At 58.6% G+C, this 21,857-nt stretch overlaps 1 protein-coding gene across 1 annotated transcript in view; it reads left to right on the forward strand.

Annotated features, from left to right (window-relative positions):
- The window catches only part of SIPA1L3 (signal induced proliferation associated 1 like 3), a 47,066-nt gene extending 27,161 nt beyond the window's left edge, over positions 1-19,905 (forward strand). Inside the window, exons 5-21 of the mRNA XM_066638481.1 lie at positions 2,612-2,786; positions 3,001-3,104; positions 3,386-3,543; positions 4,108-4,684; positions 4,788-5,062; positions 7,991-8,227; positions 8,580-8,708; positions 10,107-10,234; positions 11,454-11,575; positions 11,785-12,185; positions 12,439-12,666; positions 13,798-13,963; positions 14,333-14,534; positions 14,795-14,938; positions 18,308-18,428; positions 18,995-19,076; positions 19,756-19,905. Coding sequence (XP_066494578.1) covers positions 2,612-2,786; positions 3,001-3,104; positions 3,386-3,543; positions 4,108-4,684; positions 4,788-5,062; positions 7,991-8,227; positions 8,580-8,708; positions 10,107-10,234; positions 11,454-11,575; positions 11,785-12,185; positions 12,439-12,666; positions 13,798-13,963; positions 14,333-14,534; positions 14,795-14,938; positions 18,308-18,428; positions 18,995-19,076; positions 19,756-19,905 — 3,399 coding nt within the window. The remainder of the gene's footprint in view (positions 1-2,611; positions 2,787-3,000; positions 3,105-3,385; positions 3,544-4,107; positions 4,685-4,787; positions 5,063-7,990; positions 8,228-8,579; positions 8,709-10,106; positions 10,235-11,453; positions 11,576-11,784; positions 12,186-12,438; positions 12,667-13,797; positions 13,964-14,332; positions 14,535-14,794; positions 14,939-18,307; positions 18,429-18,994; positions 19,077-19,755) is intronic.
- Positions 19,906-21,857: the final 1,952 nt, after the last annotated feature.

The following is a 21,857-nucleotide window of genomic DNA, read 5'->3' on the forward strand; positions in this document are numbered from 1 at the left end:
CCCATAGTTGGCAGGAGTTTTCTGCATCTCTCAGACTCCGGGTTGCCCAGGGAGAGCCGTCAGCATTCAGTTCAGAACAGGCAGTAGACATTCCTCCACTCCACAATCAACGTAGGGCATTTGCTTCAGATGTGGCGACGGCAAGTGGCCTCAGTGACTCCCCAACAAAGTGGGAAGCATTCCTGGCAGAGGAGAGGTCTGCCAGGGACTCTGCACCACCCTGGCTGCATGGAGCCTCCGTGTTCAGGGGTATTCTGCTGCCCTCGTGCCCTGCTTCTGGGCTTAAGAACATAAGAACAGCCCCACTGGATCAGGCCACAGGCCCATCTAGTCCAGCTTCCTGTATCTCACAGCGGCCCACCAAATGCCCCAGGGAGCACACCTGATAACAAGAGACCTCATCCTGGTGCCCTCCCCTGCATCTGGCATTCTGACATAACCCATTTCTAAAATCAGGAGGTTGTACATGCGCATCATGGCTAGTACCCCGTAATGGATTTTTCCGCCAGAAACTTGTCCAATCCCCTTTTAAAGGCGTCTAGGCTAGACGCCATCACCACATCCTGTGGCAAGGAGTTCCACAGACCGACCACATGCTGAGTAAAGAAATATTTTCTTTTGTCTGTCCTAACCCGCCCAACACTCAATTTGAGTGGATGTCCCCTGGTTCTGGTGTTATGCGAGAGTGTAAAGAGCATCTCCCTATCCACTCTGTCCATCCCCTGCATAATTTTGTATGTCTCAATCATGTCCCCCCTCAGGCGTCTCTTTTCTAGGCTGAAAAGGCCCAAATGCCGTAGCCTTTCCTCATAAGGAAGGTGCCCCAGCCCCGTAATCATCTTAGTCGCTCTCTTTTGCACCTTTTCCATTTCCACTATGTCTTTCTTGAGATGCGGCGACCAGAACTGGACACAATACTCCAGGTGTGGCCTTACCATAGATTTGTACAACGGCATTATAATACTAGCCGTTTTGTTCTCAATACCCTTCCTAATGATCCCAAGCATAGAATTGGCCTTCTTCACTGCCGCCGCACATTGGGTCGACACTTTCATCGATCTGTCCACCACCACCCCAAGATATCTCTCCTGATCTGTCACAGACAGCTCAGAACCCATCAGCCTATATCTAAAGTTTTGATTTTTTGCCCCAATGTGCATGACTTTACACTTACTGACATTGAAGCGCATCTGCCATTTTGCTGCCCATTCTGCCAGTCTGGAGAGATCCTTCTGGAGCTCCTCACAATCACTTCTGGTCTTCACCACTCGGAAAAGTTTGGTGTCGTCTGCAAACTTAGCCACTTCACTGCTCAACCCTGTCTCCAGGTCATTTATGAAGAGGTTGAAAAGCACCGGTCCCAGGACAGATCCTTGGGGCACACCACTTTTCACCTTTCTCCATTGTGAAAATTGCCCATTGACACCCACTCTCTGCTTCCTGGCCTCCAACCAGTTCTCAATCCACGAGAGGACCTGTCCTCTAATTCCCTGACTGTGGAGTTTTTTCAGTAGTCTTTGGTGAGGGACCGTGTCGAACGCCTTCTGAAAGTCCAGATAGATAATGTCCACGGGTTCTCCCGCATCCACATGCCTGTTGACCTTTTCAAAGAATTCTATAAGGTTTGTGAGGCAAGACTTACCCTTACAGAAGCCATGCTGACTCTCCCTCAGCAAGGCCTGTTCGTCTATGTGTTTTGAGATCCTATCTTTGATGAGGCATTCCACCATCTTACCCGGTATGGATGTTAGGCTGACCGGCCTATAGTTTCCCGGGTCCCCCCTCTTTCCCTTTTTAAAAATAGGCATGACATTTGCTATCCTCCAGTCTTCTGGCACCATGGCCGTTTTGAGGGACAAGTTGCATACCTTAGTCAAGAGGTCTGCAACTTCATTCTTCAATTCCTTAATAACTCTTGGGTGGATGCCATCAGGGCCCGGTGACTTATTGATCTTTAATTTATCAATGAGGTCTGAAACATCTTCTCTTTTAACCTCTATCTGACTTAACTCCTCGGTCAGGAGGGGCCGTTCAGGCAGCGGTATCTGCCCGAGGTCTTCTGCCGTGAAGACAGATGCAAAGAACTCATTCAATTTCTCTGCCATCTCTAAGTCTCCTTTTATCTCCCTTTTCCCTCCCTCACCATCCAGAGGGCCAACCGCTTCTCTGGTGGGTTTCCTGCTTCTAACGTATTTGAAGAAGCTTTTATTATTCCCCTTAATGTTGTTGGCCATGCGTTCCTCATAGTCTCGCTTGGTCTCCAGTATCACCTTCTTACATTTCTTTTGCCACAGTTTATGTTCCTTTTTATTCTCCTCATTAGGGCAAGACTTCCATTTACGGAAGGAAGTCTTCTCATTGGGGAGACTGTTGGGCCGCTGTGAGACGTGGCCGGGTGCTGGACTGGGTGGGCCCTCTCTGGGGCAGCCAGGCTTCTGTTTGTGCTCAAGACTCAGGGAAGACTGGTGCCCATTCAGGATCTGGGGAGGCAGCAGCCAGGGGGCCCCTTCAGGGTTTGGGGAGGGGGGCAGCAGCCGGCCCTTGCTGGCAGCTGCCCTTCTGCCTGGTGTTTGCCCAACCTGGGGTACTCCCCCTCTCCCCTGCCTCGCAGCTCTGTCGGAAGCACAAGGTGGGGGTCCTGTACTGCAAGGCCGGCCAGAGCTCGGAGGAGGAGATGTATAACAACGAGGAAGCGGGGCCAGCCTTTGAGGAGTTTCTGGCACTGCTCGGCGAGAAGGTCTGCCTGCGGGGCTTTGGCCACTACGCCGCCCAGCTGGACACCAAAAGTGAGTCCCTTCTGCAGCTGGCTGCAAGGGGAGTGGCCTGGCTAGGTGGGCGGGCAGCAGTAGCTTGCTGCTCTTGTGGCCAGAAGCCTCCTGTCCCTTGTCCCTCACCTATGAGCTTGTGGAGAGGGTACCCGGTGGGTGGCTGCCTGTGGTCTTCTCTCCTGGGGCAGCCTGTTCTTCCACACTCAAGTCTTGGGTGCTCCTTGCCTTGCAGCCGACTCCACAGGCACCCACTCCCTCTACACCACGTACCAGGGCTACGAGATCATGTTCCATGTGTCGACGATGCTCCCTTACACCCCCAACAACAGGCAGCAGGTAAGGCTGGTTAGACCTCCCTGCGCAGAGAATTCTGGTGTTCCACCACACCTGATGTGTTCCAGGGCTGGACAAGTCTTGGGGCACCAGTTAAGCCCCCCTCTACTCAGACCTGGTCAGTGGGAAGCCTCCGCTCTCCAAGAACTCTGCTGGCGCTGTGGTGTCCTGGGCTTCCCTGACCGTGTCCCATTCCTGCTCCTGTGGCTCTGCCTTTGTGGCAGCCAGTGTTGCTCTCCCTTTCAGCCCCGCGTGTGCCTGACATGTGTTTCCTCCCCTGCCAGCTGCTTAGGAAGAGGCACATTGGGAACGACATCGTCACCATCATCTTCCAGGAGCCGGGGGCCCTGCCCTTCACCCCGCAGAACATCCGCTCCCACTTCCAGCACGTCTTCGTCATTGTCCGGGCCCAGAGCCCCTGCACCGAGAATGTGTGCTACAGGTAGAGCCTCCTCCCCACCCTGGTGGGACATCTTGGGGGCTGTGGGGCAGGTGACTTTCTTTGCCTGTGAGCAGAAGGGTCAAGCAGAGTGAGGAAGAGCTTCCTCTGCCTTCGGCTCTGGAGAGCCACTCTAGGGCCGTGCAGAAAGACTATGTTGAACAGCAGCCAAGCAGAAGGCTGTTCTGTACGCCCTGTGGACCTCTTGCATTTCTCGCCCTGAAGATGAGGACTAAGTCTGCACTGGGCCACCCTGTGTTTGTAAGGTTTCCCTGGGTGCCAGGGTGTTGAAGAAGATTGACTGGATCTCCTGGAAAAGGACTTGTGCTGCTGGGGGTAACCCAGGAGGAACTTCCCCTCCTCCAAGTCCCTGCTCTTTGATTTGGCCTGCCACCTGAGGGTGCTGCTTGCTGCTCTGAGAGAGGGGCCAGGGCAGCTGCCTTGAGGGGGGGTGCTTGTGGGTTCTGAGCCCAGTAGAGCTTTGAAGCTCTGCTGGGCTTCCACAGAGCATCCACAGCAACACCAGGACCACCTCAGCTGGTTTTCCTTCTCTTTCTGTGTCCCAAGTGTGGCTGTGACCCGCTCCAAAGACGTCCCTCCCTTTGGGCCTGCTATCCCCAGCAGGGCGACTTTCCGCAAATCTGACGTCTTCCGAGATTTCCTACTGGCAAAGGTGATCAACGCCGAGAATGCAGCCCACAAGTCAGACAAGTTCCATGCTATGGCCACCCGCACACGGCAGGAGTACCTGAAGGACCTGGCAGAGAACGGCGTCACTAGCACGCCCATTGACTCCTCGGGGAAGTTCAACCTGATCTCGCTGGCCTCCAAGAAGAAGGAGAAGACCCGGGCCCGGCCAGGGGCAGAGCAGCACAGCACTGGCGCCATCTTGTGGCGGGTCCTGGCCCAGGACTACATGCAGGGGGTGGAGATTGAGTGTGTCCTGGGCATCTCCAATGAGTTTGTTGTCCTCTTGGACCTGGGCACCAAGGAGGTGGTCTTCAACTGCTTCTGTGCAGATGTGATTGGCTGGACTCCGGATGCCTTTGCCCTCAAGGTCTTCTTTGGTCGAGGAGACCACATTTTTATCCGGGCCCTGGAGGGCAACCAAGATGACATCAAGGAGATCCTGCAGCGGCTGAAGGTGAGTGCACAAGGGGGTGCCACCAAGTTATAGTTTGCTTATGGGGGCTGGCAAAGGGGGGGGTTATGGGTGCCCGTGTGCTCTCGCGTCATTCTCTGCCCAGGTCATGACTTCTGGCTGTGAGACGGTGGAGATGACTCTCCGGCGGAACGGGCTTGGGCAGCTGGGCTTCCACGTGAAGTTTGATGGGACGGTGGCGGAGGTGGAGGACTATGGCTTTGCCTGGCAGGCAGGCCTGCGGCAGGGCAGTCGGCTGGTGGAGATCTGCAAGGTGGCTGTGGTCACGCTCAGCCATGACCAGATGATTGACTGGCTGCGCACATCTGTAACGGTGAAAGTGGTCATCATTCCTCCGCATGACGATGGCACCCCGCGCAGGTAAGCTTGCCCTTCCCCCCCACTATTCGTGCTCTGGAGCCCCAAGAAGGGCATCGTCCATGGGCCTAACTGGGTCTCTCAGTGCTTTGTGGGGCCCCAAGGAGCCCCTGTGCTTCGAGCCACCCAGTTCTGCAACCTGAGTAGACCTGCACACGCCTTTTTTGCATCTCTCTTGAGGGATCTGAGATGTCTTAGGATGCTGAGTTCAAGTGTAGGTGCGAAATGCCCCCACTCGTGCAGAAGGAACACCACTCCAGTCACCCCAGGAGTCCTCTGCAGGAGACGGATAAGTGGTGGGGTTGCAGCGGAGCTCAGCCTCGCTTCCTCCTGATGGGGGAGGTGGTAGTAGAGGAGGGGTATCTGGTCTCCAGTCTGAACAATGTGGCACGCTAGATGTGGGGGGGGGGCATTCCCTTATACTGTATTGCCTGCAGCAAATGTGAGCCTTTGGAGGTTTCAGTACTGCCTCAGTGGCCAGACCCAACCTGAGCAGTGGAGCGTGTGCGCCATCTGTGCCATCACCTCCTCCTCCTGTCTGTGCCATCTTAGAGAGTGACCCAGGGAGGGCTCCACTGCTGGGGCTTTAAGCAGTGTCCGAGTTCTCTGGGAGAAAACGTCTGGCATGTGAGTGGTTCTCGTCAGGAGGGACGTATTTTGCGTGTGTTTGTCCAGGTATTTTCTGTATACATAGATCCCCCAAGCGTACAGTGGGCCCACCTGGACTGGGAGGTGCCCCCCTCTTTCCTCCTTTTTGGTCAGAGGGACTGTGGCTGGCTTTGGGCATGGGGGGAAGCTCCAGCTGGTTGCCCCGCCAGCCTCCTGGGAAGACAACCCCTCCCCTGCCCTCTCCTGCTGGAGGCTTCTGTCCTGAACCAGTTCATGAGATCAAGAGGGTTGGTTTTTCTGGATCTGGGCTGTGGATTCAGGTGATGAACGACAGGTGTGTGCTGCAGCAGCTGGCCCCTCTTCAGGGCTTACCATACTGTTCTGGAATGATGGCTCCCGGGAAAATACCCAAGCCACACCCTGTGCTGCTGAAGCGAAGTGATGTGCTGGCTGGTGTGTGCCTGAGGAGCCAGGGGTGGAGAGGGAAGGCAGAGCCCATCTTGGGGGGGGGGGCCGTGCCAGCTCTCAGCTCCATTCCTGGCCTCCTCCTGCCTGGCGGAGATGCTCTGGACCGGGACCAGGACATGCCGCAGCCCCCAGTCAGTGTGTGGGATCCGAGGGCTGCCAGCCCAGCTCAGTGTCGCTCCTGGAACCCAGGGAGGGAAGCCTCCATGACATTGTGCAAGTAGGTGGACGACCCCTCTGCAGGCTCTTTGGGAACTCAGTTGTGTTGAGTGCTTGAAGAGCGTGTGGTGTGTTGACTGGTCTTGGACAATGAGCAGAGAAGAGCGTTGGGTGGGAGCCAGCAGGGCAGGTGACTTGCTTGCCAGTTGTAGGCCTCAGGGGCCTGGATTTGAGGCCCACCTGGGCTGCAGTTCTCTAGCTAGCTGAGGACAAGTCCTGGACCTCATGCCCCAACTGTGACCTTTGCCGCCAGCCCCATTTCGTGATCTGGTTCATTTTGTTTCTCTTTTTTTTAAAGCTCTGTGGGCCCCTTAGAACATAAGAACAGCCCCACTGGATCAGGCCATAGGCCCATCTAGTCCAGCTTCCTGTATCTCACAGCGGCCCACCAAATGCCCCAGGGAGCACACCAGATAACAAGAGACCTCATCCTGGTGCTCTCCCCTACATCTTACCCTTAGGTGTAAAAAGTTTGGTGGCAGATATTCTTCTGCTGTTTGAATGATGGGGGTGGCAACCAGTGGGCCTCAGGGGCTTTTCCAGACTTTTGTGTGTTGTGGGGAGTTCTCTACTGGCCTTGTCGTTCCCCACCTGCAAGCTGCAGTTACCTAGAGGAGTCTGCCTCTATCCCAGACTGTGAAGGGTTAAGCACACTTCTCCCTAGCCCCAGCTGGGTGCTTGGCCTCCCCGGCTTCCTGTCTGTGCCAGGTGTGGTTTGGAGAGCAAGTTGAGGCACTGGGGCGGCTTGCCTACAGTTTCTCCCTCCCAGTGCGCCACACCAAATTGCCGGGGTTGGATCATGTGCCAGCTGCTCAGTGGCTGAGTAAACGCTGGAGTTGTGCGCTGCCATCTCAGCTCCGGGAGCCAAGGAGATGGGGGCAGCTTCCCCCAGCAGAGGCAGGTAGAGGAGGCATGGTGAGTAGGGAGTGGAGGGGGCACTGGTGGGGTGCTGGGAGGAGGTTCAGCACAGAGGCTCCTGCAGGGCGGCTTCCTGCGAGGGCCTGGCTGGGTACTCGGGGACTTCATCCTCCCAGTGCTGAACTGCAGCAGCGGCAAAGGAAGAGACTTTTCAGTCCACACAGGCGGAGTGAAACAACTAAGGGCATGAAGCAGAGGCTCAGCGAAGGCACAGGGAAGCCCACCGCCAGGCAGGGGCATCTTCTCCACTTGGAGCCAGTCCCCCGAACCAAGAGCTAGCTCCGGCATGGCTGGAAGTTCTGGTTTGGGGCGTGAGTGGTGGTTGATGTTCTGCACTCCAGATAGCCCAAGAGAGCTGGGGGATACTGGTTTCCAGTCAAGCTGCAGGGCCTGGTGCCTTTAGAGAGGCAACCCACAGTCTGGTCTCATTGGGGGCGGGGTCAGTGTGCAAGGGGCAGGAGAATGGCAGTGTGCTTGGTGGGCTGAGGAGGTTGCTTCCAACATGCTCTTCTGTTCTGGTTGCCCTGAGAAGGGTTGGCTGGACTGGAGGTGGAGGATTGGGGGCCAGGGGGTGTTGTTCAGTTGCACTCCAAAAGCTAGCCTCCCCCACCACCACCACTCCTTCTCCAATTGGAGGAAGACTCTTGGTGCTGAGTGCAGGCCCCCCCCCAACATCCAGGGCCCCTGATGTGCTGCCTCATCTGTCTCTCTCCTCTGCAGGGGCTGGGCTGAGTCCTTCAAAGTGAGCACCCTGGAGCCCAGGATGGAGCCGGAGAGCCAGGCGGTAGGCTATCGCCCCCCCTATCGCAGCAACTCAGCCTGGCAGTGGAGTGGGGCAGCCTGCAAGTGGGCGGAGCAACCACCCCCCATCCACAGCCAGTCCCAGTCCCTCACACGGACCTCAAAACCCAGCACCTTGGCTCCCTACCGAGAGGCACAGCTGCCACACAGCAAAAGGTGAGGTCTGAGGAGGACCAGATGTGCCTGCATCCTGCCAAAAGGCCAGTCTCTGGATCTGTCTTTTGAGGACGCTGAGGCGCTCCCTGCTGTCTGGCCGGGCCATGTTCACTCCTGATGTGGCCTGGGTACCCTGTTGGCCGCCACCAGTGCATCCCTTTCCCGTGGCTTCCTTGCTGCATTGTCTCTGGAACACGGGTGCTGCAAGAGGCGTGTGTGCAGGTCTTGGCTTCAGGAGTGCTGCTGGCTCTGCATGGCTAACTGCTTGGGTGCTGGGGGCAGCCAAAGAGCACAGAGACCTTTCTTCCCTTTGCGTCTTGTGCACTCTCCCCCTCTCTCTTGTGTGTCCCAGGCCAGTGAGCTTCCCGGAAACCCCCCGTGCCACGTCATCCTCCCAACCTGGAGCAGAGAGGTTGCAAGCCTACCGCCAACCCTCGTCCAGTTTCTCCATCCCCAGCTCCTCAGGGACAACCTGTGGCCGGTAGGAGCCATGTTGGGGGGTGAGGGGGAATGAAAAGGGAGGGGCACCTCGAGGCATGGGGAAGCTAGTCATCTATGCGGGGGTGAGGCATGTGTACCCAGAGGATTGGGGGCTGGGGGGATTGCTCAGTGTGCTGCACCCCGTGTAGAATAGAATGTATCTCAGTCCCAGTTTGGGGGACTCCAGCTGTGGCTCTCAATGGCAGCTGCAAAAACCTCCAGGTGGGCAGCAGAGGCCAGCTTGGAAGTCCCCAAGCTGTCCTGAATGGCCTTGGGGCTGGGAGGGGCTGGCATCTGGCGGGAAGGGGTGCCATCCCTGCACAGGCCTAGTGGGTGTGGACAGACGAAGAAGAAGGTGTCAGCTGTGGCTTCCGAAGTCACCTCTTGCTTGTCCAAAACCTTGCCTGTTCTTGGGTTGCCCAGTTCTGACTGGAGGCCAGAAGGGGTGGGGGCCCTGTAGCACTGCTGGATCCTCGGACACAGCTGGGCACAGGGAGGATGGGCGTGCCCAGTGGCTGCTCCCCTCCCTTTCCTGGTGGAGCCAGAAAGACCAGGTGCTGAGCTGGATGAGCCCAAGACAGGAGTGGGGCACCAGGCGTCCCTTCAGCATGTTCCGAGAGGAGCTCTCCACAGAGCACCCCTCCATGCTTCTCCCCTGTGGCCAGCACTGCCGCTTCTTGTGTGGCCGTGGTGCTTGGCTGGACTGGACACTGTTCAGGCCAGATGCCCCGGAAGCCCTTAGAGGGGCACTGGCTGTATCCTCAGGGGTGCTAGGGGGTGCCCCTTTGGCCCAGAGCCACCCTCCCTCTGCTTCTCGTCCCCTCTCTGTGGAAAGTCTGTTGCAGTGCCCCAGGGTTGCACCTAAAAAATGGAGAGGAAGCCCCACAAGGGCCAGTGTTTCTCTCTCCAGGTACAGGAGAAGGCCCAGCTCTTCCCCTGGTGCTGTGGGGGCCTTTATCCGCTTTCTGTCTCAGTTGGACGGGGTGGCAGCTTCCCTGCCCTGGAGGCAGAGCCAGCAGCCTTCTGGAGACCTGTCTGTGATGCCAGGATACTGCAGGATGCTTCTGGCCACCTGGGAGGCGCCTCCCCCAACTCTGGCCCATCGTGCCTCAGTCCTACTTCTAAAGAGCCTTTGCTCCTTGTTGGGGGGGTGCAGGCTGCTGGGGTGGAGCCAGCTGTACCCCCTCAGCGCCACCCCCTTCAGCTCGTTGCCTGGGCACAGAGGCAGGGCTGAACAAGGGTGTTGTTTGCTCCTTTCGCTCTCCCTGCTCACCCCCCCTTCTCCCACTTGGTATTTTTAAAACCTGCTAATGAGCAGTGAAGCCTGGCTGGCTGGCTGGCTGGCTGCTTTCCCCACTGTCTCAGCAGTCACACTCGCCCTGCTGGGCTCTCTTTTCAGTCACACAGCCTCCCAGAGGCCTCTGGTGCCGTTTGACCCACTGTACAGCCACGAGGTGACCTCCAACGGAGACTCCTCCTCTACAGGGCCACCCAGTCAAGACAGCACCATGGAGAGGCCAAAGCCTGGTAAGGAATGGGGGGGGGGGCCTGGGCAGGCAGGCTGTGGGAATGGCTGGACTGAGTTTTCCCCATGGCAACCTTGTGCGCTTCCTGGGCAGGAGCTTGCTCGCGGGGTGGCTCTAGGCCTCTACCGTTCTTGCGTGTTCCAGTGAGGCGAGGGGGTCCCTCTGTGTGCAACTCGTGGGAGTTCTTCTAGTTCTCTGCACCTGGCAAACAGTTCAGCCTACTTGATTTAATAGGACCAAGGCCTGGGACCCTGGGCTCCGTAGGTGAGGAAGGCGGGGCGGCCTGTCTGCATTCAGAGGGGACCAGGCTAGGCTTGGCCCTGGACCCTCCTGCCACTGCCAGGGCAAGAGCAGCAAGGAGCCCTCCCATGTCACGACCCTGCCAGGGAGAAGGATGCGACTTCCAGGACTTTGGCACCACACTGGGGCGAAGAGCATGGCTCTCGCTTGAGTGCTGGAAACCCTGGCGGCCTTGAAAGAGCAGGGGCAGGAGGAGGGGCTCTGCGTGCTGCAGAAGTCGCAGCAGAGGTTCTGCAGGAGGGGCCAAGGCAGGGGCCTCTCCTTGGTCCAGTGTCAGGAGGCTCGATTTGGGGCACTGGGTTTCTACCCTTCCCACCGGAGTCGCGAAGCTTGAATGTACTACAGCCCAGCGCTGGCCTCCTAGTGAGGTCTGAATGGATGTGGTGCTTGGGTGCTGCCCACTCTTCCCCGTCTCCTGGGTGTTGAGGGTCTGGGCAAGAGCAGCAGCCTGTCTCAGCCTGCACAATGCAGCTTCCTCTCAGCATATTTGGGCGTCTGCCAGGCTTACTTTGAATGCATGAAGCTGGCTTATGGGAGCTGGACCAGTGCTCCCTTGAGCCCAGTCCTGCCTGTTTGGAGCATTGGTGGCTTCCTGCTCCCTCTTGCTGGGCCTCATGGCTGGAGGGGCTGCTGGGGACCAGGGACCTTCCGAATGCCAACTTGGTTCTCTGCCACTGAGCCGCTGCCCTTTGAGGTGCTGAGGCTTAGCAGCTTGCAGGTGGAGCCTTTTCCAGCCTGTTCCTTTCTGGGACACACTTTTGCCCGTGGCTCTTGCCGCAGTGCGAATCCTCCTTTTAGGAGCACCTGGGCCAGCAATCCGTGTCACTGTTTCTGCCTGCCTTTGAGCTCCTGCCCTGGAAGCTGTCCTGTATCAAAGGGTGCCTTTGCAGTGACCTGCTGACGATTGCCCTGTTTTGCAGAGCCCCTCTGGCACGTGCCAGTGCAGCCCAGAATCTCGGGGACTTCTGGGAGTGGTGGGAGCAAGCAGCGACCAAGTAGGCAGGAACTGATGGGCAAGGAGTCTCCCCACCGACCCTCCAAGGTGAGTGGGGCTCCTGCTAGTCCCGGGCTTTGGAAGATGAGCTCTGCTGAGCCAGGCAAGGGGTGTCGGGGCCCATCTAGTGGCCCCCAAGAAGCCCCAAGCAGGGTGTGAATGCCGCAGCAGCCCTCTGTACCCTGAACACAGCCATTGGCAGGCTTGGTCTACGTAGGTCGCCCTGCCTGGCTTCAGCTGCCCCGTCTTCCCTGCAGGGTGAGGGGCAGTACTCCAGCAGCCACTCCAGCAGCAATACCCTGTCCAGCAACGCTTCGAGCAGCCACAGTGACGAGCGCTGGTTTGAAACCCCTGACCTCGTCGAGGCAGACCTGGACCCCCTGGCCCGGGGGGGCTCCAGTGACAGCGGCATCGATGCCACCAGCATCAAGCCCTCCCGGAGGGACAAGCAGCCACCCAAGCTGTCACCCCCCCATGGCCCCACTTTGCACGAGGGCAGCAGCGGCAAGAGAAGAGAGCCGTCACCTGCGGTGGGCTGCAGCAGGCAGAACTGGGGCTACAGGTCCAAGGCCCCCTTTGGGGCTGGTGGGGTCAGCATGCCTGCCAGGGGGGGCAGCAGCAACAGCAGCAGCAGCAGCGAACAGTGCAAGCAGCCCAGGTTGGTTTGAGTTCTGCTCGGGGGCGTCTTGCCTTCTTTCCCTGGCACCTGGGAGGGCGACAGAGCTCTTGGGAGGATCCGCAATCCTGGGTGCCCTCTGGTGGCTGCCTCCTGCAATTGCCCAGGCCTGGAGCATGACCCTTGGCCAGGGGGAAAGGCCCTCACATGGGCCTCAGGGAAGGTGGACTGCGGCAGTGCTGGGCAGCCCCGTGGAGGGCACTGATCTCTCTCGGTCTTCCTGCCCACTTGCCAGCCACAGCAACTCCAGAACCACATACCCAGCCCAGCTCTACAAAACGCCTCCTGCGGCAGACGCCTCCCGGACCCCACAGAGCCCTCAGCCCAGCTCTTTCCCGCTTTCAGCCTCTGTGCCCAAGTCCTTCTTCTCCAAGCAGGGCAGTAGGAACAAGCACTTACCAGTGGGGTGGAAGCGAAGTGAGGACCCGCCTGCCAGGCCAGTCACCTTCACGGACCCAAAGAAGTGAGTGAGTGAGCAAGGGGTGGCAGCGGGACACACTGCCTGGGGGAGGGTCCCTGCGACGCCTGTGCTTCTGGCAGCAGGGGGGAGTGGCCCCAGGCTGGCCGCTCCTTTGGTCAGGAGCACATTCGTCTCCTGAGGAGGCTCTGGTTCAGCCAAACTCCCCTGGCTCCCACAGGGCCGTTGCTTGGTGGCAGTCAGGTCCCCAGTTCTGTTGCAACCTCCAGCTTGAGTGGAGCTTGGTTGGGGAAAGTGGCTTTCTCTGGTTCAGTGGTCCAATGTTGTGTTCAGATTCCTGCTCTGGAGTGACGGGGGGCTGGGTGGGAGGGAGGTGGAATGACCCAAGTGGACACTCAGCCTAGAACCCAGAACAGCTGGGCTGGCAGCCAGCAAGTGGGGTCAGAGGAATGCCTGCCTGGTTGCCTCCAGCAGGGATGCACAAAGGGGTGAGTTGGGCCTACCTGTCAGTGGAGTTGCGGGATCACCTGTGGCAGGAGGTGGCGGCACACACGCCCCCAACCAGCCTTTGCCTGGGCACTATCCGCTGCTGCCAGCCGTCTGCCTTGAGCCATGTGGAGCAGGGGGTCTGGACTCAGTGGCAGAGGCTTTGGATGCTGCTAGATCAGGCCTCGTGGAAGCAGAGTCCCAGCAGGGCCAGGGAAACTCTTTGGAAGGGGCAAAATTTTTACACAGCACGTGTATCGTTAGTTGTGTTAAATATTTATGTCCAACCTTTTTCAGCAAGGAGTTAAGGCGGCTCACTGGCTTTCTTAAAAAAAAACTAATCGAATTAACACACGAAAGCAGAGCAAAGGGGAAAGGGTTTGGCTCCTTTTATACATCAGCGATGCTCACTTCTGTCGTGGGGAGGGGGGCGCCAGCCAAACATGCGACAAGAGTGGCCATTCAGAGCTTGGCCCTGACCCAGCTCGCTACCTCTGACGTGTAAAATGGGGGGAGACCAGCCCACTCAGTTTGGGGAGAGCACGTGTGTCTTGTGGCAGGGGGCCTGCTGCTGCAGCAGGAAGGGGCTTGGGAGTGCCAAGCCACAGTCTGTCAGCTGTTCTTTCGGTGCCCCAAGGGCAGGTGGAGATCCTGGGGCTTGCTGACGCTGTCTTGTTGTCCCTCCCCCAGACAAGTTGACATGAGCACAAAGAACGTCTTTGGGCAGCCCCGGCTGAGGGCATCACTGCGTGACCTCCGCTCCCCACGTAAGACCTACAAGTCCACCATCGAGGATGACCTGAAGAAACTGATTATCATGGACAGCAGCAGCACTGCTGAGCCGGAGAGGGACCTGGTGAGCTGGGGAGAAAGAGCCGGCCCCCATCCTTGTCCTTGCTCTAGCAGCTAATCTGGCCTAGACAACAGGGTGCAGCTCTCCTCACTCCAGTGCTGAGCGCAGGCAGGCCAACCTCCTGCTTGTCGTGCTGTGTCAGCTTTGAGGGACCCAAATCCAGCCCCACTTCCTGGGCTTTCAGCTGAGGGTGGTGTCCTGGTCCGACTCCCCAGGCTGCCTACAGCCTGAGTGGGGCTGGTCTAGTGAGGAGGGGACATGTATCTCTCAGTGCTGCTGGGGGGGCCCTCCACCACGTTGGGCTGGTGAGCCTCTGGGGTAACCAGCTAGTCAACATCCAGGCCTGCTGACTTGGTGTCCTCCCACTCTTAGTCCCCCCAGAAGACGCTCCAGCGGACACTGTCGGACGAGAGTCTGTGCAGCGGGCGGCGTGAGCGCAGCCATGGCCACGCCTACGCCTTCGAGCAGGTGCTGCCCAATGACGTCCTCTTCACCAGTACTTATCCCTCCTCCAGCACACTGCCAGTGCGGAAACAGCACCCACCCCCCAGCAACGGAAGCCTCTCAGAGAAGGGTGAGTGGGCTTCTGCCAGGGGAGGCGGGCGGGCGGACAGGAAGCTGTAGAGGACTTGCAGGGGTTGGGGGTGAGGGAGTCAGGCCTGGCCTTCCCCTGAAGGCTCCGGGGGGTCCTTCACAAAGGCCCTGATCCAGCAGCCCTAGCCTGGAGGCCTGGTTTGTGGGTCTCAGTCTGGCTACCTTTTGGGGTTGGGGGAGGCCTCTGATGCGCAGGAGGGTGTGTGATTTTTTCCTCACAATGGTTGTTGCTTTCTGTAGCCCCCATCTCGGCCTCAGAACTCTCGTTGAGTGATGCACGGGACAAGCCCCTGCGGCGGGTCGACCCCGGCCTGATGCCCCTTCCAGACACGGCCACCGGCCTGGAGTGGTCCAGCCTGGTCAATGCCGCAAAGGCTTATGAAGGTAGGGGAGGTAGACATGGAAATGCTGGATCCCGCAGTGGTGGTTGGTTCAGATTCTCTTTCTCTGGTCTTCTGGGTGCCGGAATCACTGCCTGTGAGGTAGCGGGGCTTCATGGAGAGACCTTTGGTTCATCCAGCAGGATCCCTGGAACAACTTTGGGGGTTCTCCCTCTGAAGTTGAGCTTGCAGGGAGGCCCTGCTTCTCCCTTGGCCGCGGCTGTGCTGGAATTCTGGGATCTTCCTGCTCCTTCGGCTGATGTCCAGCTGGCGTTGGTGAGCCTTTGGGGTCAGTGCTGGGTCTGTGCTCTTCCTTCTGCTGGGCCTCATGGGGGACTCTTCTCCTAGCTCCCTCCCAGCATGTGTCGGCCCACCAGCTCTGTAGACCCTGGGAGCCCAGCTCTTAGAAACTCTCAGTGTGGCTCCAGGTGGGTCAGAGCTACGGGTTCTCTTGCACGCAAACCTCAGCCGTGTCCAAAGAGGGAAAGGGCCAGAACTGATACCCTTGGCTGCGCAGGCTGGCGTGCCCAATGGTGAGGCTGGGTGCTGGTGCCTTCTGCGGCCAGAACAGTGGCAGAGCCCAGCTGCTGGGTTGGGCCAGGTAGATCCGTGTCTCATAGGCCAGCAAGAGGTCTCCCGGCAGCCAGCAGCACTCTCCGGTTGTCACCTCCCCAGCATCTGGCACTTGGGGAAAGTGAATTCCTGTGTTGCCACCCATGACTAGCAGCCACTGCTGGACCCCTCCCTCTTTCTCCTCCTCCACCCTCTTGTCCAGTCCTCTTTGGAAGTTAAGCCAGTGGCCCTCAGCACATCTTGTGGCAGTGAGTACCACAGACTTGCTCTTGTCGCTCAAATCCCTTGGATGACCTCAAGTTCCCGCATTGGAAGGTTGGGATCAAAATGCTGTTCCTAAATCTCCACTGTGTTGTGGGCACCTCTTTTTCTTAACAAGGAGTGGGAGAGCAGGCCTGTGTGTGTGGGCTGTGCCTTGCGCTTGCCCGGCAGGATCGGGCCTCCTGCTTTCTGTAAGTGGCTCTATGGGGCACGCTATTTGCTGAGGCCTGAGCAAGGACAGGCAGTGCGGTTTGGGAAGAAGTGGGTGCACCCGTGTCCCGTGCAGCTCCCTACAGCGGATGAAGCTGGCGTTTCTTGGCCTGGGCTCTGGTCCTTCCAGCACAGAGCTAGGATTTGACCCCTTTCAGCATAGCCCAGCCTGGCCCTGTGTGCTCAGGAGCTTCTGCTTGTCTTGGGCTCGCCATTCTCGGGCAAACCCTCCCCAGGGCCCCCCAGCTTAGCCCAGTCCTGCTGGTGCCTGAGCAGTAGTCAGGCTGTCATGTCCTCTTCTGGCTGCTGCTCTGCCCTGATGCCCCTCCCCACCAACTTGGTGTCCCTTCCCAGATAGCTGCTGTTGCAGTGCCCTGGGCTCTGTCTCACCACCTTCACGCTCCCTCTTCAACTCACTCCTGTTCTACAGGAAGTGTGTGTGTGTGTGTGTGTGTGTGTTTTCCAGCCCAGAAAGCATATGGGCCAGATGTGCTTTTCTCCCTTGGGGGGCTTCCGTGACCCCGTTTCCCAGCTTGAGCCCATCTTGTCTCTTTCTCCAGCAGGCTCCCCCCCTCCTCTCCCCACCAGGTTTCTGTGTTCAGCAAGGAGCGTGGCTCTGCTTGGCTGCTCTGGGAGAGACTCGCCCCCTTGACTGAAAGTAGGGCAGGGAAGCAGGCGCATGTCAGGGCACGGCTGGCCCTAGCAGGGCTTACTCCCAACAGGGATGAGCTGCCTCCCTGGTAGGCGGGCCCTCCTAGGCCTCTGTTCCAACCTGCCAGCCGTGCCACGCCGGCCCATCCTCCAGCACAGGAGTTTGCTGTGGAAGGAGGAGTGGCCTCTCTGCCCAGGGAGGGAGAGGGGTGCCCCCATATACAGCGCCAGCCTGCATCTGAGCTCTGCACAGCAGCGCTGCAGCACAGGGGGGCCTTGCAGAAAGGTAGGAGCCCGCAGAGCATCACCAGAGCGCCTGGGTAGCCCTGGCAGCTTCATTTGGGGGGGGGCAGGGCGTCTGCTTGTGGTGCTGCCCTTTCTGCCACCAAGGTCTTCAAGGCTTTTGCTGCTGCTTGCCGCCCCCTTGGCACATGGGTAGCTGCAAGCCAGCGTCCAGCTCCTGTGTGTCTTCTGTCACAGCCAGAGGTCAGCTTGCTGACTGGTTTCTGGTGCTCACCAAAGGCTGTGTGATGTTGGCCTTTCAGTCAAGGGCCTTGCTGGCACAGACTGTAGCCCTGTGGAATTTCAGGGGGGCAGAGTGGAGGATGGGGACCTTTCAGCTGGACTGAATTCCCAGAACCCTGAAGGCCCAAAGCTGGTAGCTGCCATAGAAAAGCATGACAGAGAAAAAGTGACTTGGTCTTTGGAGGTCTTGCACTGGTGGGGGGAGATGAAGCTGGTGGAGTGTGGGGCACGTTTTCAGGGGGGCCTTCGGGCGAGCTGTGCTCGGAGTCCTGCCACCTGTGGGTACTCAGGGGTGAGGATTTCTTGTGTTCCTCCTGCCCCCCCCCCCCGGTGATCTGCGGCATACATTCTTTCTTCACATTTCTCAGCCGTCTTTGTTTTACTTCAAAGGAGGGTGGGGTAGGGGGCAATGCCAGCAGAGCCCTGGGCAAGGGGGAGGTTGGAGCTAAATGGACCCCACCAGTTCTCTGGAAAGAGCAGGGGCTCCTCAAGGATTCCTCCTTGCAGTGTTGAAGGTGTCCTGGGTGGAGGGCCTCATCCTGCACAGGAGCCAGAAGATCAGGCCTGGCAGCTCTGCCCAGCCTCCTTTAGCCTTGCCCAGCGATCAGCTGAATTCCTCTCCTTGGCCGCACAGCCCTGCCCCTGCCCCACTGGATCCCTGCCTGGACCCTGGCTGCCCACTCCACATTCACAGAAGCATCTCTGCTGCGGCCAGTTCTTCTCGTAGCGCCCAGCCCCTAGAAACAAGACTTGGGCTTCTTTCCTGTTTTCCAGGCATGCCCACCGATGTGCCTGGGCAGCCTCTTCCCTTGTGGGCAGAAGGGATCACTTCAGGCACCCAGTCTCCTCCTCCAGCAGAAGCCAGTGTGTCCTTCCCAGTCTGCCAGGGCTGGTTCCTGCCCCGCCCCCACCAGCCAGGCAGGCAGCAATGCTTTGCTGGCTTGGGGCACCTAGGAGGAGCTGAGCCTGTGACTCACGGCTCCAGCAGTTCTGCCAGCTGGACCGGTTGGCATGCACGAGGGTGCGTGTGGTTGTGGTGGGGCAGGAAGGAGCTTGGTGTCCGCCAGCCAGCTGGTCTGCCTGTTGGTTAGGGGAGGCTCCTCTGTAGTGGAGGAAGCCTGCCCAGCCCAGTCCCGCTCTCTCCTCTCCCCAGTGCAGAGAGCCGTCTCGCTCTTCTCCCTCAACGACTCTGTGCTGAACCCTGAGGTGCCACCCATCCTGGGGCACCTGAGCCTGGAGAGGCAGCTGACGCCCCGTACCACACCCACCATGAGGTGAGAGGGGTGCACCTGGCACGGGGGGGGGAGAGGGGGAATCAGGGAAGAGTGAAAGCCCTGGAGTAGGGAGAATGGAAAGGGAGGGGCTCTCAGGATAGCCAGAGCTGCCTCCAGGGCAGGCTGCAACTTTTGTGTATTGGATTTGCTCAGTGTTGGGGAGGGGGCCATGTGCCCCTCTGGTGCATGTGCTCCTGGTGCGGGTTTTGGGCCACAGCACCAACTGGTTTGGGAGTGAAAGGCTGGGTATGAGTCACAGAGCCCCCTTGCCTCTGAGGAGAGATGGGCTGATGGCAGAGGGTTCCCTTCTGGAGTGCAGACAGCCCTCACTTTGGCTTACTGAGCGACTGCATCAAAGGGGACGCCTTGCAGGATTGTTGTTTCCTCCCCTCCCTCAGAAGTTCTTGCACAGCTCAGCAGCATCTAGCCACAGGCCTTGACCAGAAGGCCCAGTTCTGTGGCTCCTTAGCAGCCAGCAGAGGTTCCCTTCTCAAGGACAGAGCGCAGCCCTGCAGCTGTTGAAGCAATGATGATGCTCTGTGTGTGTGTGTGTCCCCCCTTTGCAGCGAGGAGCCTCCTGCAGACCTGACTGGCAAAGTCTACCAGCTGGAAGCCATGCTCAAGCAACTCCACAGTGACCTGCAGAAGGTAAGCCAGCTCTGCATTGCCCAGGGAGAATTCTGGCAGGTGAATCTTCTCCTGCACAGTACAGTGTTACAGAGGAAGATCTGTGCCATGCTGCTGAAAAGTGTCTTTAAGTGCACCTGCTAAGGCTCCCAGAGGTAGAACCTTGATGCTTGGGTGGGGGGAGAGGGGAGCCAAAATGCTTGAACCCTGAAGGGAGAGGATGAGACCCCTTCATTTTTTCCCATATTTTCCTGTGTGGGCCCGCATTTTTATTTATACATATGTAATTTTGGGGGTAGTTCAGCCTGACACTCCCAGTGCAGTGTGCACAGTAAAATGCTGTATTAAAATTCAGTGATTCAGATAATTGGGAGAAGCAGTCACAGGATGGGCAAAAACACCAACTGCAAAGAGCTGGGGAGGTGCTGGGGGAGGTGCCAGGCCAGCGTCCCACCTGCAGAGATGGCCCCCTCTCCAGTCACCCCAGTCTGACTTGGTAGCACATCCCTGTCTGCAAAGGAGGGGGTTGGAGAGAGTGTCCCTGTGCCAAGTCAGATCATGACGGGGCTGTCCAGCTCAGCCTGTCTCCGCAGACCAGCTTTGTGGGGGGGGGCTCTGAGTGATGTGTCGAACCCCCCCCCCGTCTTGTGTTCAGCCTTCTTCTTCTTCATGGGCCTCCCACCTCCCATTTGCCTTGCAGGAGAAGCAGGACAAGGTGGTGCTGCAAGCGGAGGTCGCGAACCTGCGCCAGAACAACCAGAGGCTGCAGGAGGAATCCCACACCGCCAACGAGCAACTGCGCAAGTTTGCTGAGATCTTCTCCAGTGCTGTGGAGAAGAAGGAACTGTGAGCAGGGCCTGCGGGGTGGGCCTGGGGGAGCTGCTGCTGTGGGGGGGGCGGGTGTGAGAGGCTCGGAGCACCTCCTCTTCGTCTCTCCCTGGAGAAGCCACCTTGGAGTGAGTGTGTCCTTATGAGTCTCCTGCCTGCCCCTGTTCCTGGGCTCCTCCTGTCGACCTCGCAGCTCGACTGCCTGCTGCGTCACGAGCTGGGCAAGTGGGCATTCGTTCTGGGACCAGCGCAAGCTGCGCGTTGCAAGGACGTCTGTGAACCGATCGTGTTCTGGTGGCGGCGGCCGCAGCGCACCCAAGTTGCGTGGACAGCCGCAGCAGAAGCAGGGGTGGACTCGGCTGCCCTCCATCCCCATCCTTGCTTGTGCCTGCTGGGGGGCGCCTTGCGGGTGACAGTCCGGGCACGGGAGCAGCAGTGCCTGAGAGCACCCCTGGATCTCCAAGAGCACTTTTCTCACAACTAAATTATTTTTTAGAGGATGCAAGGTTGGGAGTGGCTCAGGAAGTTTAGAAAAAGACACATTTAATTGTACATGTTCTTGATAAAACACTATATTTGTATGGATGGTACTGTTTGTAATTTTTTCAATGAGATTTCTGTGCACGCGTCAGACAGAATTCAGCACAGCAGGTTGTTCCCAGCAGCAGCAGCAGCAGCAGAGATGTGAAAAGGGGGTTTTGAGCTGGGGGGAGGAGAGCTGTCAGGGGGAGGGATTTCTGTGTCCCTTTGGGGTGAGGGAACAGGAAGAGGCACGAGCTGCCGTGGGGCTGGCGCTTGCTGAGGCGTGACTGGGTGGGACTGTGTGCAGTTCAGTCTTCACCACCTGCGCCCTTCAGCTGAGTGCAGGTGCTGGTCCGGGCACAGCTTGCCTCCCTCCGTGGCCTGCGGGTGCTTTCGGTTCTGTCCTGTGACTTTTCACTGTGTCTGGAATGGGCTTCAGGCTCTGCTTTCCCTCTCTGCTGGCCAGGGGCAGTGTGCGGCTGCAGGGCCCGTGCACTGCCAGCGGCCACCGGCGCTCGAGTTCCACCCACTCCTCGGCAATAAAAGGAAGTGTCGGCGGCCAGCTGGCGACCGCGGCTTCCGGTGTGGTACATTTTCGTGGCTGTGCAGCGCAGGCAGTCTGTGGCTTCTGTGGTGTGTGTGTGTTTGTCTTTTGTGCAAGCAAAGCCGGTCCTCGATTGGTCTGGTGCTGCAGGCCAAAGCGGGTGAGGTGGCCTCTTTGGTGGGTGGGGGGCGTTTCAGGTGTTCCAGGAGTACTGGGAGGTCCTTGCTCAGGCCCTGGCTGGTGGCGAGGCTGGCTCCGAGCCTTGCCTGCTGACTTGACCCCCAGCATCTCCTGGCTCAAGGTTGCCAGACCAGTGTCTGAACTATGCAAATGCCAGGCCCTGGCGGCGAGGCCTCCCTTCCACTGCAAGCAGGCGGGCAGGGCTGGCAGCCTACTGTGAGGGCTCTTGCTGTCTTCCCTGGCCGCACTGGTGCCCCCCTGGCCGGAACGTCTTTGCTGCCTCAGTGCCTAATGAGTTTTATGGGGGCTTCTCAGGGAGGGGGGCCCTTGAGTCACTCCCCTCAGTCCAACTCTGTTTACTTGGCAAAACCAAGGCCTTTGCCTGGCAGAGGGAAGCCATTTCCATCCCCCCTAGAACTGGTGTGGCCGTGGCAGCTGCACCTGGCTGGGCTCAGACACCTGCACACCAGGGTCCCACCCTGTCCCCTCCCTTCTGTCCCGTCAGTGTTGTGGGGAACAGGCAGCAGCCATCCCGCAGCAGGGCCTTGATTCTTTGGTGGTCTCACTCCTGTTGGCCTGGCATTGCTGCCCCAAGCCTGTCATCCGTGTCCTTTGCTGGGTCCTGCCGCCTGGGGTGGGGAGTTCCCTACGGGGGACAACGTGTCATACGAATTCTTGTTTTTAATTTTATAAGAATCTTTACAGATCAAATCTGTCTTATTTAATTT

The sequence above is a fragment of the Tiliqua scincoides genome, chromosome 10, assembly GCF_035046505.1.
Source record: "Tiliqua scincoides isolate rTilSci1 chromosome 10, rTilSci1.hap2, whole genome shotgun sequence".
Lineage (NCBI taxonomy): Eukaryota > Metazoa > Chordata > Lepidosauria > Squamata > Scincidae > Tiliqua > Tiliqua scincoides.